The sequence below is a fragment of the Balaenoptera ricei genome, chromosome 1 (assembly GCF_028023285.1).
Source record: "Balaenoptera ricei isolate mBalRic1 chromosome 1, mBalRic1.hap2, whole genome shotgun sequence".
NCBI lineage: Eukaryota > Metazoa > Chordata > Mammalia > Artiodactyla > Balaenopteridae > Balaenoptera > Balaenoptera ricei.
The window spans coordinates 46,318,648-46,331,275 of NC_082639.1; the positions used below are offsets into that span (position 1 = coordinate 46,318,648).

General features: G+C 38.6%; 1 protein-coding gene across 5 annotated transcripts in view; it reads right to left on the reverse strand.

Annotated features, from left to right (window-relative positions):
- Nucleotides 1-12,628, reverse strand: part of USP24 (ubiquitin specific peptidase 24) — a 146,709-nt gene that overhangs the window by 23,262 nt on the left and 110,819 nt on the right. For 3 of the 5 annotated variants that reach the window (XM_059923462.1, XM_059923473.1, XM_059923440.1), the window contains 13 exons: nt 11,744-11,863; nt 10,964-11,089; nt 10,230-10,328; nt 8,517-8,599; nt 7,979-8,123; nt 7,630-7,749; nt 6,979-7,199; nt 5,818-5,942; nt 4,620-4,761; nt 2,701-2,851; nt 1,655-1,750; nt 865-968; nt 309-422 (listed from right to left, as the gene is read on the reverse strand). In XM_059923462.1, the coding sequence (XP_059779445.1) occupies nt 309-422; nt 865-968; nt 1,655-1,750; nt 2,701-2,851; nt 4,620-4,761; nt 5,818-5,942; nt 6,979-7,199; nt 7,630-7,749; nt 7,979-8,123; nt 8,517-8,599; nt 10,230-10,328; nt 10,964-11,089; nt 11,744-11,863 (1,646 nt within the window). The remainder of the gene's footprint in view (nt 1-308; nt 423-864; nt 969-1,654; nt 1,751-2,700; nt 2,852-4,619; nt 4,762-5,817; nt 5,943-6,978; nt 7,200-7,629; nt 7,750-7,978; nt 8,124-8,516; nt 8,600-10,229; nt 10,329-10,963; nt 11,090-11,743; nt 11,864-12,628) is intronic. The other 2 variants (XM_059923484.1, XM_059923451.1) reach the window with 1 other exon arrangement.

A 12,628-nucleotide genomic window follows, 5' to 3' on the forward strand; every position in this document is an offset into this window, starting at 1 on the left:
TCAAAAACTTTTTGAAAAATAATATTTTAGCCAGAATCCAAACATATTAGCAATACTGCGGTATTACTGTATAACCCAGGACTGCTGACCTTTACCCGCCACCAGACTGTGAGTCCGAGGGAAGAAGTTTGTATTTTGTAATCCCCTGGGCAACAGCAGTTGCCTGTGAGTGCCTGGTTACCTGCTTAGAACTAATTCCAACCAGGAAAATAATTTCAAGTTGAAATAAAAAGAGTTACGAGAAGCTTCAGCTCTAAATCACTGGAAGAGACACAAATTTCTTTTAACTGAAAGATACTGACACTTACTTTATCAATTCTCGTCCTTCAGAACTAATAAAATATTCAACCAGCCACTGACAAGCATCAAAACTTTTTGAAAGTAATGCTTCAATAGTGGCAATCCATTCTTCAGTGTCAACCCTTTAAAAAAGCAAAGACAGAGATGTTAGACAGCCCAGCAAATAACGCCATGGAGTGTCGCTCATTTCTTTTTATTTAAAAAAAATTTTTTTTGGGGGGGTGGGGTGGAGGATAAGTTATGTACTCAATGACTGCTGGACTAACATGGATAGTCAGTTCAAGCCCCATGTCTGGATATGACTTTTCCCAATTTCTAAAGACATACAGCATTTATGCCTTACACCACAGTTCTTTCTTTTTCTGTTTTGTCCATCTTTCCTGCTGAATTAGAAATACCTTAAACATAGGAACCCATATTTTAATCATCTGGGTGTATTAGGTAGTTGCCTTCAACTACCTAAAACAATGTTTTGAATTTTTAAGTGTCTGAATTGATAAATTCAACTTTAATTTAATTAATGCCTTTTGTCACAACAGACCATCAAAACGTATCACTTCTTACCTGAGTTTTTTCTTTGTCCGTAGATAAGTTTGAAAAAGGAACTGAATGGCAAGCTGTAAGCTCACCTTTGCCATGCAAGGATAGTACGGATGCTTTAATTTAGTCTACAAGAGAGGGAGAAAAAAGACAGACTATTTTTCACAGAAGTTTTATAGATTATTATGCATTGTTATGAACTGAATAATGAGATATATATAAAATAAAGTTAAATACTAGTAAGAAAAATCCAGCCAGTTCATAATAGAAAATGTTGCAGTTAAATTTTAAAAAGATTAAGAAAAGATATCTCCTTCATTTCTTTCATGAAGCTTTCTCAAAATAGAGCCTTTAGACCACAGGATGTTAATTAAGCTACCAACAGACTAAGAAAGTCTTCCCCTTATTGGCAAACTGTGATCATGGTACTCAAGAAAAAGAAGCACTTAGAAGCTGATCTTGAGTCTGGTAACATCTGATTACGAATTGGGAATGATTAATCTCCTCATAGCCCAATATCCGTTTACATCACCTATGGCTACTCTTAAATTTTTTATAAAATATAACAAGAGCACTTAAAAAAGCCAGTAAGTAGAAACCCACATTCATTCACAATCTGCATTATACATTCTGAATATTGCCTGTATTTTAATATCACCCATTAAGTGACACATTTGTGGGAATTTTTTTTGGCATTTAATCTAAATGCTAACAAGTGAGAGTGAGGGTGAGTCACTGAATGCTTTAGTGGATAGATAGATATTTAACTATGATCCTTTCTAATTTGTTTAGTAACAATCCGACTAGTACTTACAGCATTCAGTGATGCTAAAGACAAAACAAAACTGAAATAATCACTACTGTACACATCTCTATTCTTCATAAACTTGAGGTTTTCATCTCTCACCATCTATAAAAGAAAATTGGTAATTATTTTTAAGAAACAGGGTAAATTACTCAATATGTAGAAGACATTTTTACTGATATGTTAGGTAAAAATGGGTTCATAAAAACACTTGTCTCAAGCCTTGAAATTTTTAAAAAGGAGGAAAAACTTCCTTTCAAAGATAAGAAGTTGTAAAAAGGTGAATTATGATTCATTAAACCAAGTTCTTCTGAGAAATTCAGGAAGACCACCACGTGAAGGACAAGTGAATTCTAACCTGTTACTCTAAGTGGAAAGAGACAATCAGAGCTTTCCCAAGTACAACCAACTCCATGCTCTCTGTGTATCAGATGCTCAGTTCTCTCTCTTTCTCTCTATCAAAGACTCCATATTTTTCTTAAATTTTTTGATTCTGGCTACTTAGCTTTTGATTACTTAGTGTATAAAGTCTGGACTGGGCAGCTGGACAGTCTGAATTTAAATCCTGGTTCTGTGACACTGACAGATCATTTCCTTTTCTAAGCCTTTTCTCCTTTTCATCTGAAAAATGGGAATAAAACCTGGTACTCCACAAGAGTGTTTTAAGAATTAGGGATTTGTTTAAGCATGTAGCACAGAGTAGGTATTCAATAACTAACGGTCATCACTGTTATATTAGTTTTACCCAAAGGTTATGAACCTCAACTTATTTTTCTCTCCAGATTCAATAAGTTAATTTCAGCAATGTGTTTCTGCACTGCCCACTCCCTCCCCATTGTTTATGTGGGGCATACCACAGTCACACAGCAGGTCAGTGACAGCCCTGGCCAATCTTGAGTCTGTTGCCACCTCTGTGACAAGGTGGGTCAGAAGACGTGGTGCTAGAGGTACAACTACGTCCACAAGAAGGCTGGCAGGAGTAGTTCTGGACCCATGAGATAGATTTTGACATTTATCTGGATTTTATCCCTTAGAACTTTTTATACAGTTCTTACCTGGTATATGCGAACAGGCATCTTCTCCACAAATAGTCCTTTCTTCTCGCCCTTTTTAACCAGCTTGGTTAGAATAGAGAGCCGGTCATTGTTAGGCCTATGGGGCCGAGGAGATGACTGAGGTGAAATTTCTGGTGAAGATGGTGCTGACCTAACAGATGGAATCAGAAAAGTGTTTGTCTAGAATAAAATAGCTATTGTTTTAGTAGTTTGCTACAACCGGATAAACTTCACATAAACAGGGTATTAGACTTAAACTGTATACTTTCCTGATCTAATGTATTAAAATGCAAATTCACAGAAAACAGGACCTTTAAAAAAACTTTTCAGACACTGCTGGTATAGTATTGGGTTGGCCAAAAGGTTTGTTCGTTTTTTCCCGTAAGATGGCTCTAGTAGCACTTAGTTGTCTTTAACGTCATTCGAAACAATTTTGTTAGACTGTATGTGACAGCTGTCATATCAGAGTGCATTAAAAAAAAGACTTATCAAAATTGGTGAATTTTTGTGCAGCCATTTTAATATTGAAGATGGAAGAAAAAAAGCAACATTTTTGGCATATTATGCTTTATCATTTCAAGAAAGGTAAAAAAGCAACTGAAATGCAAAAAAAGACTTGTGCAGTGTATGGAAAAGGTGCTGTGACTGATCAAACATGTCGAAAGTGGTTTGCGAAGTTTCATGATGGAAATTTCTCGCTGGACGATGCTCCACGGTTGGGTAGACCAGTTGAAGTCGACAGCAATCCAATCGAGACATTGAGAACAATCAACATTCTACCACGCGGGAGATAGCCGACACACTCAAAATATACAAATCAAGCACTGAAAATCATTTGCACCAGCTGGGTTATGTGAATTGCTTTGATGTTTGGGTTCCACATAAGTTGAGCAAAAAAAACCTTCTTAACCGTATTTCCACATGCAATTCTCTACTTAAACGTAATGAAAACGTTCTGTTTTTAAAAAAAATTGTGATGGGCAATGGAAAGTGGATACTGTACAATAATGTGGAATGGAAGAGACCATGGGACAAGCAAAATGAACCACCACCAACCACACCAAAGGTCGGTCTTCAGCCAAAGAAGGTGATGTTGTGTATACGGTGGGGTTGGAAGGGAGTTCTCTATTATGAGCTCTTTCCGGAAAACCAAATGATTAATTCCAACAAGTACTGCTCCCAATTAGAGCAACTGAAAGCAGCACTCGACAAAAAGCGTCCAGAATTAGCCAACATAAAACGCATAATCTTCCATCAGGATAACACAAGACTGCATGTTTTTTTGATGACCAGGCAAAAACTGTTACAGCTTGGCTGGGAAGTTTTGATTCATCTGCCGTATTCATCAGACTTTGCACCTTTGGATTTCTATTTATTTCGGTCTTTACAAAATTCTCTTAATGGAAAAAATTTCAATTCCCTGGAAGACTGTAAAAGGCACCTAGAACAGTTCTTTGCTCAAAAAGATAAAAAGTTTTGGGAAGATGGAATTATGAATTTGCCTGAAAAATGGCAGAAGATAGTGGAACAAACGGGTGAATACTTTGTTCAATAAAGTTCTTGGTGAAAATAAAAAATGTGTCTTTTATTTTACTTAAAAACTGAAGGCACTTTTTGGCCAACCCAAAACTATGCTCTGGACATAAAGTCTACTCAATAAATGAGATTTTTTAAAAATCTCAATTCTAGAATGAAATAATTTCTATGCATGTTTCTGAAAACAAAATAACTTCTTGCCAAGGAAATAATGACCAGGTAGCAGCAAGAAAAAAGAAAAGGGGTAGAGGGATTTACTTCTTTTCTTTTTAGAATTTCTCTCTAGCTTAGCTAATTACCCTTAAATCCCAAACAGCATACTCTGAAGATCACGGTATCACCTACTGAAATCACACAGCAAATTACACAGAGGAGAAACTCACAGAGAGAGATCCTCAGCTTCCTGTCGCACAACGCTGACTCGACTTTTCTTTGGTAACACAGGGGAGTTCTGATCAGACACCCTTTGGTAGAAGAGCATATAGGCGTTCCAGTATCTTCGGCGTACATCAGTATATGGGTTCGCTTCATAACGAGACAATAAGAAAAATCTCTTTGTAAATAAAAAAGGTTTTTTTTTTTTTGTCTTGACAATCTAAAACAAAGGACCCACAAATCCAGCAAGTAATTACTTACTAAATTTGTTAAATGGAAAGTGTAAGTGAAGTGTGTGTCTTTTTAGAGCACTGCTTAAAATCATTCTGAAGGTGATGCAGAGGGGCAGGGAGTAAGGAGCTGTATGGTAGCAGAGTAGGGGAAAGAAGGTAAACATTCTGAGGCAAGTGGAAGTTTAATCAAAAGGCAAGTAACATTTAAAAATAAGTTCTGTGGCATAGGATGGGATTATAATTGGCCTCACTTAACCATTTCTGCATAGAAGAGCCAAATCCAGGTAAATTCTGGCAATGACACTATGTTCAGCTAATAAAGGTTACTACCATTAGATGCATGACTACCATGGTCTGGTGTCAAAATCTAACATTGTGGATCTCATACAGGTGGAAAAATTTAAATGCCCCTAGAGTATTTCAAAATCAGGTTTCAAAAATGTCAAGGTCTCTGAAAAATATTTCTTCTTCAAATAGCAAATTCTGATGGGATTCTGTGATGTACTTTTCCTTATATTTTTTCTTCTGGGGGTAGGGTTGTGGAAAGATTCCTTTACCACACTGCATAACAAATAAGGTTTTAAAAACACAGGTGCTAGAAATGTCTTCTCCATTAATCACACCTCTACATAAGTGAAAAGGAAATTGGAAAATTTTAGTGGACTACTACTTCTGAAACTATTTTTAAGGTTGAAATTCTTTCAAGTTGTTCTTTAATATTCATTTCTTCCACTTAACTCAGCCCGCATCCCAGGGCTGTTGTAAGGAATTATTTAAAAAGAATTCTGTAAGCAGCTTGAACCTTTTCACCCTGGCTATCAAGGAGTTCATGGATCTACATGGCTAGAGCAGTCGTATGTAAAAAAAATAAAATCTGTTCTATTTTTATATAAAAAAACTGCTTCCAATCTGATAGAAAACTATAAATTAAGAAAATAAAACTAATGGAAAATATACATTTGCAAATACTTACTTTGATCATAAACTTTTGGTCTATATTCTCCTCCAAAGCATTCGTACTCTAGGGTCTCATCATTTAGGTCAAATTCTTCTATAACTGTGTCATTAAATTTATACCACTTTCCTTTTCCACATCCCCTAGAGCACAGATTTGATAAAACAAATATTATGAGGTTACAAATCAAACCTCCCTATCCCCAGCATTTATCTCTATGTATTGTCTACAAATACAGCAGGTAATTACCATTTGAAAACACCTAAGGAAAATATAGCAACAGTTACTTCAATTTCTTAAACAACTTTTCTAATTGAAGGGATAAAACAATTGCAACAAGTTTTAAAAATCCAATATGAAATAAGATCAAAGAACAATGTGAAAGCTCCTTTGCACCGTAATGATAAGTGTGGATGACAAAGTAGGGCAGGGAGAGCAGAGGAGAGATACAGGGGGGCAGGGGGAGCAGAGGAAGGATACAGGGGGGCAGGGGGAGCGGAGGAGGGATATAGGAGGGCAGGGGGAGCGGAGGAGGGATACAGGAGGGCAGAGAATGCATAGGAAAGATATAGGAGGATAGGGGGAGCAGAGGAGAGGTACAGCAGGGCAGGGGGAGCAGAGGAGGGACATAGGAAAGCAGGGGGAGTGGAGGAGAGGTACAGCAGGGCAGGGGGAGCAGAGGAGAGGTACAGCAGGGCAGGGGGAGCAGAGGAGGGACATAGGAAAGCAGGGGGAGTGGAGGAGAGGTACAGCAGGGCAGGGGGAGCAGAGGAGAGGTACAGCAGGGCAGGGGGAGCAGAGGAGGGACATAGGAAAGCAGGGGGAGTGGAGGAGAGGTACAGCAGGGCAGGGGGAGCAGAGGAGAGGTACAGCAGGGCAGGGGGAGCAGAGGAGGGACATAGGAAAGCAGGGGGAGTGGAGGAGAGGTACAGCAGGGCAGGGGGAGCAGAGGAGAGGTACAGCAGGGCAGGGGGAGCAGAGGAGGGACATAGGAAAGCAGGGGGAGTGGAGGAGAGGTACAGCAGGGCAGGGGGAGCAGAGGAGAGGTACAGCAGGGCAGGGGGAGCAGAGGAGGGACATAGGAAAGCAGGGGGAGTGGAGGAGAGGTACAGCAGGGCAGGGAACGGAGGAGAGACTACCGGAAGGGTGGAGTGAGGGAGCGGTACGAGAACCCCTTACCGCCTGTCCTTGATGAAGGAATAGTAGTGGCCTGCATGTGCCTGCCCACTATGTACAATGACACCGACAAGTTCGTAGTTTTCTGTGAGGGCAACTTTTTTTCGTGGAGATCCTCCACCTCCCTGATCCATATTTCGCCCATTTTCACCAACTTCCGAAGATGAATCTTGGCGAGCCATTCCTGAAACTGTGTAAGGCTCCATGTTTAGCATCCAGGGAAACTATTTAAAAAGCAAAAAGAGCACATTAATGTTGGTTAGTAACATATAGGGTCACACCCAATTAAGTCTGTACAAAGAAGAGGGATGTGTTTTCCTAATTTAAGCTAGGACCACCCTCCAATTCAAGCACACAATTTCAGAAGGGCTCACAAGTCTAGGAAGGTTTAAGCAGTCTCTTGCTTGAGCATTAAGGAAAGGATTTCACTTCATAGCTGTCACTAGGATGCCTTCTAGAAATGAGGGTTACTGTCTAGAGATCTGCCAGTACCACTAGCAGCAGCTGCTTAAGACGAGGGGCTGTGTACTTCTCAGAATGCTGAGACCACAGCCTTTCACATTTTAGATGAAATTTGAAAATATAAAAAGGAAACAATAAAGGGAGTACAGTAATAATGGTTATTAAAAAACCAAGAAAAAAAAAATAAGTTACCCTTATCTGTTCATCATATTTAATGGAGCGTCCACTCTCCCAGTCAAATCCAAATCTCATCAGGTGGATGACCAAGACACTAGGTAACGACTTAATACAGGTCCTTTTCACTGTTGTTCTCTAAAGAGAAGCAAAACCCAATTATCTCCATGGAGACAATAAAATAACAAAGTAATTAATATGAAGGTCACAGATTTCTACAGGGCTTTCCCATCTCTGTGAACACAAGTCATGACACAATCTAATGGCAGTAACAGTAGGAGCTTAATACTGATCTTACATAAAACATAAAGACAGCGTCCATGAATAACAAATTAATCTTGTTTTTTGAAAAGGGCAAATGTAATACCTTTTCTTTACACTTCTCACAGTAATATGCATTACTTCCCTCTAGAACTTCTCCTCTAACAAACTGGTCCAAAGAAATTTCCAAACTCTGACAGGAAGTAACTCCTAGATTGAGAGCCATGAAAGCTTCCTCGCGCTCATATCTGCTTAGGAAATAACAGAAAAACCATATCAGCAATGGAATTTAAAAATCTTGAAATTACCACAATACTTGAGATTGAACACAGAACTACTGATACATTCCTAATCACTATAATTAACACACACTTTCTCATCCTTCTAAAAGTATACTAAACAAAATTGCCAATTTTTGACCACTCAGAATTGCTTAAAATTATGAATTTCAACAAATAAATTTTAGAAATGGAAATTAATTCCCTGGAAATTTCCCCAAAGAAATTTAATTCAATAAACATTTATAGATCCATTAGGAGATATATCTGCAAACCTCTCAATGAAATAAAAATTTACAACATTCTAGAAAAATCATTTAAAAATGATGGTAATTATTTTTTGATGTCAGTGTTATCTTCACTAACCTGTGAGGACAGTCTTTACAGATCTTCTGATCAGAATAGATGCCCTGAAAAGTATTCTTAAAAATTTGGTCTCTCCCCATTTTCTGTTGAAATAAAAAGTTAAAATTTTAGTTGATGCCTCTAGAACTTTTAGGTTGTTTATACAGAATTTTACTTAGACCTGAGCTAAAGCATAGATTTTAATTTAACCAACAAAATAAAACGAGTCAGCTTGGTAGTTTAAGCTGGGAACTAATGAAAGAATTATAACCCCTGAGACCCGCTGCCAGAGTAATGCAAACGATCAGAGAAGGAAGAGGATCGCCATCAGCCACGCTGATGACAGGACAGCATTCTCCATGATGATCCTGAATCCTTCTCCCCGTGCCACAATTACCAAGCTCGGAGTAACTCTCCACGATCTTTTCTTTTTTCTTGTGGATAGAATGCTACAAATTTATAAGTTATTTTAATTTAATTTATTTTTTTGGCTGTGCTGCGCAGGTTTCGGGATCTTAGTTCCCCAACCAGGGATCGAACCCATGCCCCCTGCAGTGGAAGCCCGGAGTCCTAACCACTGGACTGCCAGGGAAGTCCCTAAAGGTTATTTATTTATTTATTTATTTATATGATGAAAGCTTTTATTATTTATTTTTTAATTTATTTTTTGGCTGTGTTGGGTCTTCGTTTCTGTGCGAGGGCTTTCTCAAGTTGTGGCAAGCGGGGGCCACTCTTCATCGCGGTGCGCGGGCCTCTCACTATCACGGCCTCTCTTGTTGCAGAGCACAGGCTCTAGACGCGCAGGCTCAGTAGTTGTGGCGCACGGGCCTAGCCGCTCCGCGGCATGTGGGATCCTCCCAGACCAGGGCTCGAACCCGTGTCCCCTGCTTTGACAGGCAGATTCTCAACCACTGTGCCACCAGGGAAGCCCCCTAAAGGTTATTATTATTATTTTTTCCCCAGTTGCACCAGGTCTTAGTTGTGGCAGGTGGGCTCCTTAGTTGTGGTTCACTGGCTCCTTAGTTGTGGCTTGCCGGCTCCTTAGTTGTGGCATGCGAACTCTTAGTTGCAGCATGCATGTGGGATCTACTTCCCCGACCAGGGATTGAACCCATGCCCCCTGCAGCGGAAGTATGGAGTCCTAACCACTGGACCATGAGGGAAGTCCCTATGAGTTATTTTTTAAGAAAGAAATGGATAACTTGTGCCTACTGAGAGGAGAGGCAAATGCTGGCAGTGATGGGAGGCTGTCTGTTATCTTAGAAGGCAATACCACTTCGGAAGTTTGTGACACATTTTCCTGGGTAGAGGTAGAAAGCTTTGGGTCACATAACCACAAACAACTTTTGAATCTGGTCCTTTTGTACCCTTTGGCAAAGCAAAACAGCTCTGCACGGGGCCATCAGTTCACTTGTGACAGCAGCACTCCTCTGAGGCCAGGTTACTTCAATGCAGACACAGAGCGTGTAGCTACAAATGGTTATCATTATGGGGTATAGGTTAAGAGTTACATACTTTATCAAGTGTCAGATGAATTAAGAAGAAAATAAATCTATAATCTATAGTGTTCTGTGTATGTTTTGATATTCAAACCCAGAAGAAATGAATTACTGTTGTGGTATTAAAGATGATCACTTTCTGATTTGTCAGTTTCATAGTGATCCCAAATCCTAAACCACTGCTCTCATGTTACAGGGTTTGAGGGAGTTAGAGGGAAAATGAAACTTTTTCTACCTTGAGATATTCATCCATCTGATCGATGAGACTGGTGAAGAATTCGTATGCATCCTGTTGTTCTCTCACATAAAGTTCTTTGTTCCACATCTTGAAAATCTATGTAACAAGAATTAGATATGTTGTTACAGGAAAAGTAGCAATTTCTGAATATGGTAGAAAAGGAAAATGAAAGAGTCCTTAAATGCTTCTAAAAACCAAGTTTACTATTAGGGTATAAAAGTTTTTACTGACGTGAGATTAGCTTGCATTCAGCCATCTATGTTTTTCCTCGGTCCCTTTATAAAAAGTCTATGAAACCATAGAGGGTGAGATCTAAGGCCAGGGAACAGAGTTTCTCTCTTAGAAACTAACCAACCTATAGGGGAAAATATAAGGTAAAACATAGTAAAGCAATGTTTTAGAAGAATGTTCTTTATTTAGAGGCATTAGTGAAATTGGCATAAATTCAGAGGAATAATTTGAACAAATATTTCAAACAGCTAGGTAAGAATAATGGGAAATAGTCAAAACATTTAAGATTAGCAAACCCCTAGAAATTATAAATGACTATTCTCAACATTCTAATCACTTGACTCAAGCTCCAATGCCAATAAGAATGGTATAGACATTTCTTTTATAGGTTCTTGGCAATGGGATTAGTCAGAGTCAATAAACAAGACACTAGAGAAAGAATGCAGCCACGCTCCAAATACGTAACACCCTTCAATCCAAAGAGTTACTGGGTAAAATACCTTCCAAAAGTTCTCAGGAACATAGTACTGCAGCTTGCTTTCCATCAAATGCCCAAAGAGAGACTGTACTTGGTAGAATACACTATCGTCTGGATTGTCCGTGTCGTCATCCACTGAAAGTAATGACTAAAAAGAAATGAACTGTATTAAATTAGAAATATTCAACCGCTTTCAGAACATCTTGACTTCTGTATGTGTGAGTACCCACTGCTCCTTCAGAATGGTATGTATGTTTGTATATGGCTATAACTCTGCATATGTTTAGCTTCAACGCTTCCTAGCTGGTGTAATCATGAATAAATCATCTCTTTGAGCTTCTGTTCGATTATGAAAAACTGGAACTAGTAATGCCAGGATCTCTATAAGAAATAAGTGTGACATGATGACACACAGAATATTCTCAAAACTATTTCATAGCTTTGTTATATCACAAGCTACTAATAGATTATTATAGAATGCTAATGATAGAGTCTACATATTTCTAAAATACCAAAAATGTTAGTAGCTTTATGGAATACAATTTGAGAATAATTGAGGAGTTCAAAAATCACATTAAGTCAAATCCATCTGTCAAACAGGCAGCATATTACCTCAGCAGATATACAAAAATATGTGACTATGAACAATGTCGTCTATACAGATTTCAGAAGCTACTACAGAATCTCTAATTATGTCCAGTTTAGTAAATCCCAAAATGCAATATATGAATATGGAACAGTTCTCAGGCAATGTACACATACATCATTTATGACACTAAACAGGAAAGAGGAAGAAAATCACCTCCGGGAGACCAGGTTGCATATACAGCTGCTGGAAGACTGCATTCATGTAACATGTAGCGCCACCATTCCTCAGTCCCACAAACCCTGAGCTGGACCTGCTATCCACTGGAGGAAGGTACTAGGAAAGAGAGGAGTAGAAATAGAGAATTAGTATCTCTGCCACTAGCACATTTCCTTACAGCTTTATGAGATGTCTGAGAGGAAAAGAGAGATACAGATTTATCCATTCGGTGTGTTACGAGTTATGGTAGCAAACCTATGTTCATGAAGTACCTCTGCAGATGCAATACAATTCTAAAACTACTATCTCAATGTTTCCTTTTAGTTCCTAAAGTACCTCACATATATACGAAGCATGTATCTATACATCCACTATGTAGTCTTGCATTTAGTCACTTGATTATCATTTGACAAACATTTAAGAGCACAATGTGCCAGGCATTGTGCCAGGGATATGAGAGAGAGCAGAAATGTATCTAGTGCTTATCTCAAGGAGCTTACATTATAGTAGGGTATACATTAATTAAGTAAAAATACTGATATATATTTACAAACTGAGGTAGTAACCTGAATAGTAGGAAGGGTTCTGTGAAGCATTTACTGCAAGAATCCTAACCTGTCTGGATAGTCAAAGAAGGCTCATATTCCTTCCCTTCCTTTTTTGAGAAGGTAACATTCTTCTATTGAACTTCCTCTAATAAGCATGCCATTAAATAAGTATGTAAACACCCTAGCATTTCACTTAAGGATGATCTGTAACAATGTAGATTCTAGCACAGTATTTTTCTAGGTAGAAATCATCTAGAAAAGGCATCTTGGATACAAGTTCAACACGGTACTTCAATGGATATTGTAATGACACACTCTGAAATGCTATTACAGC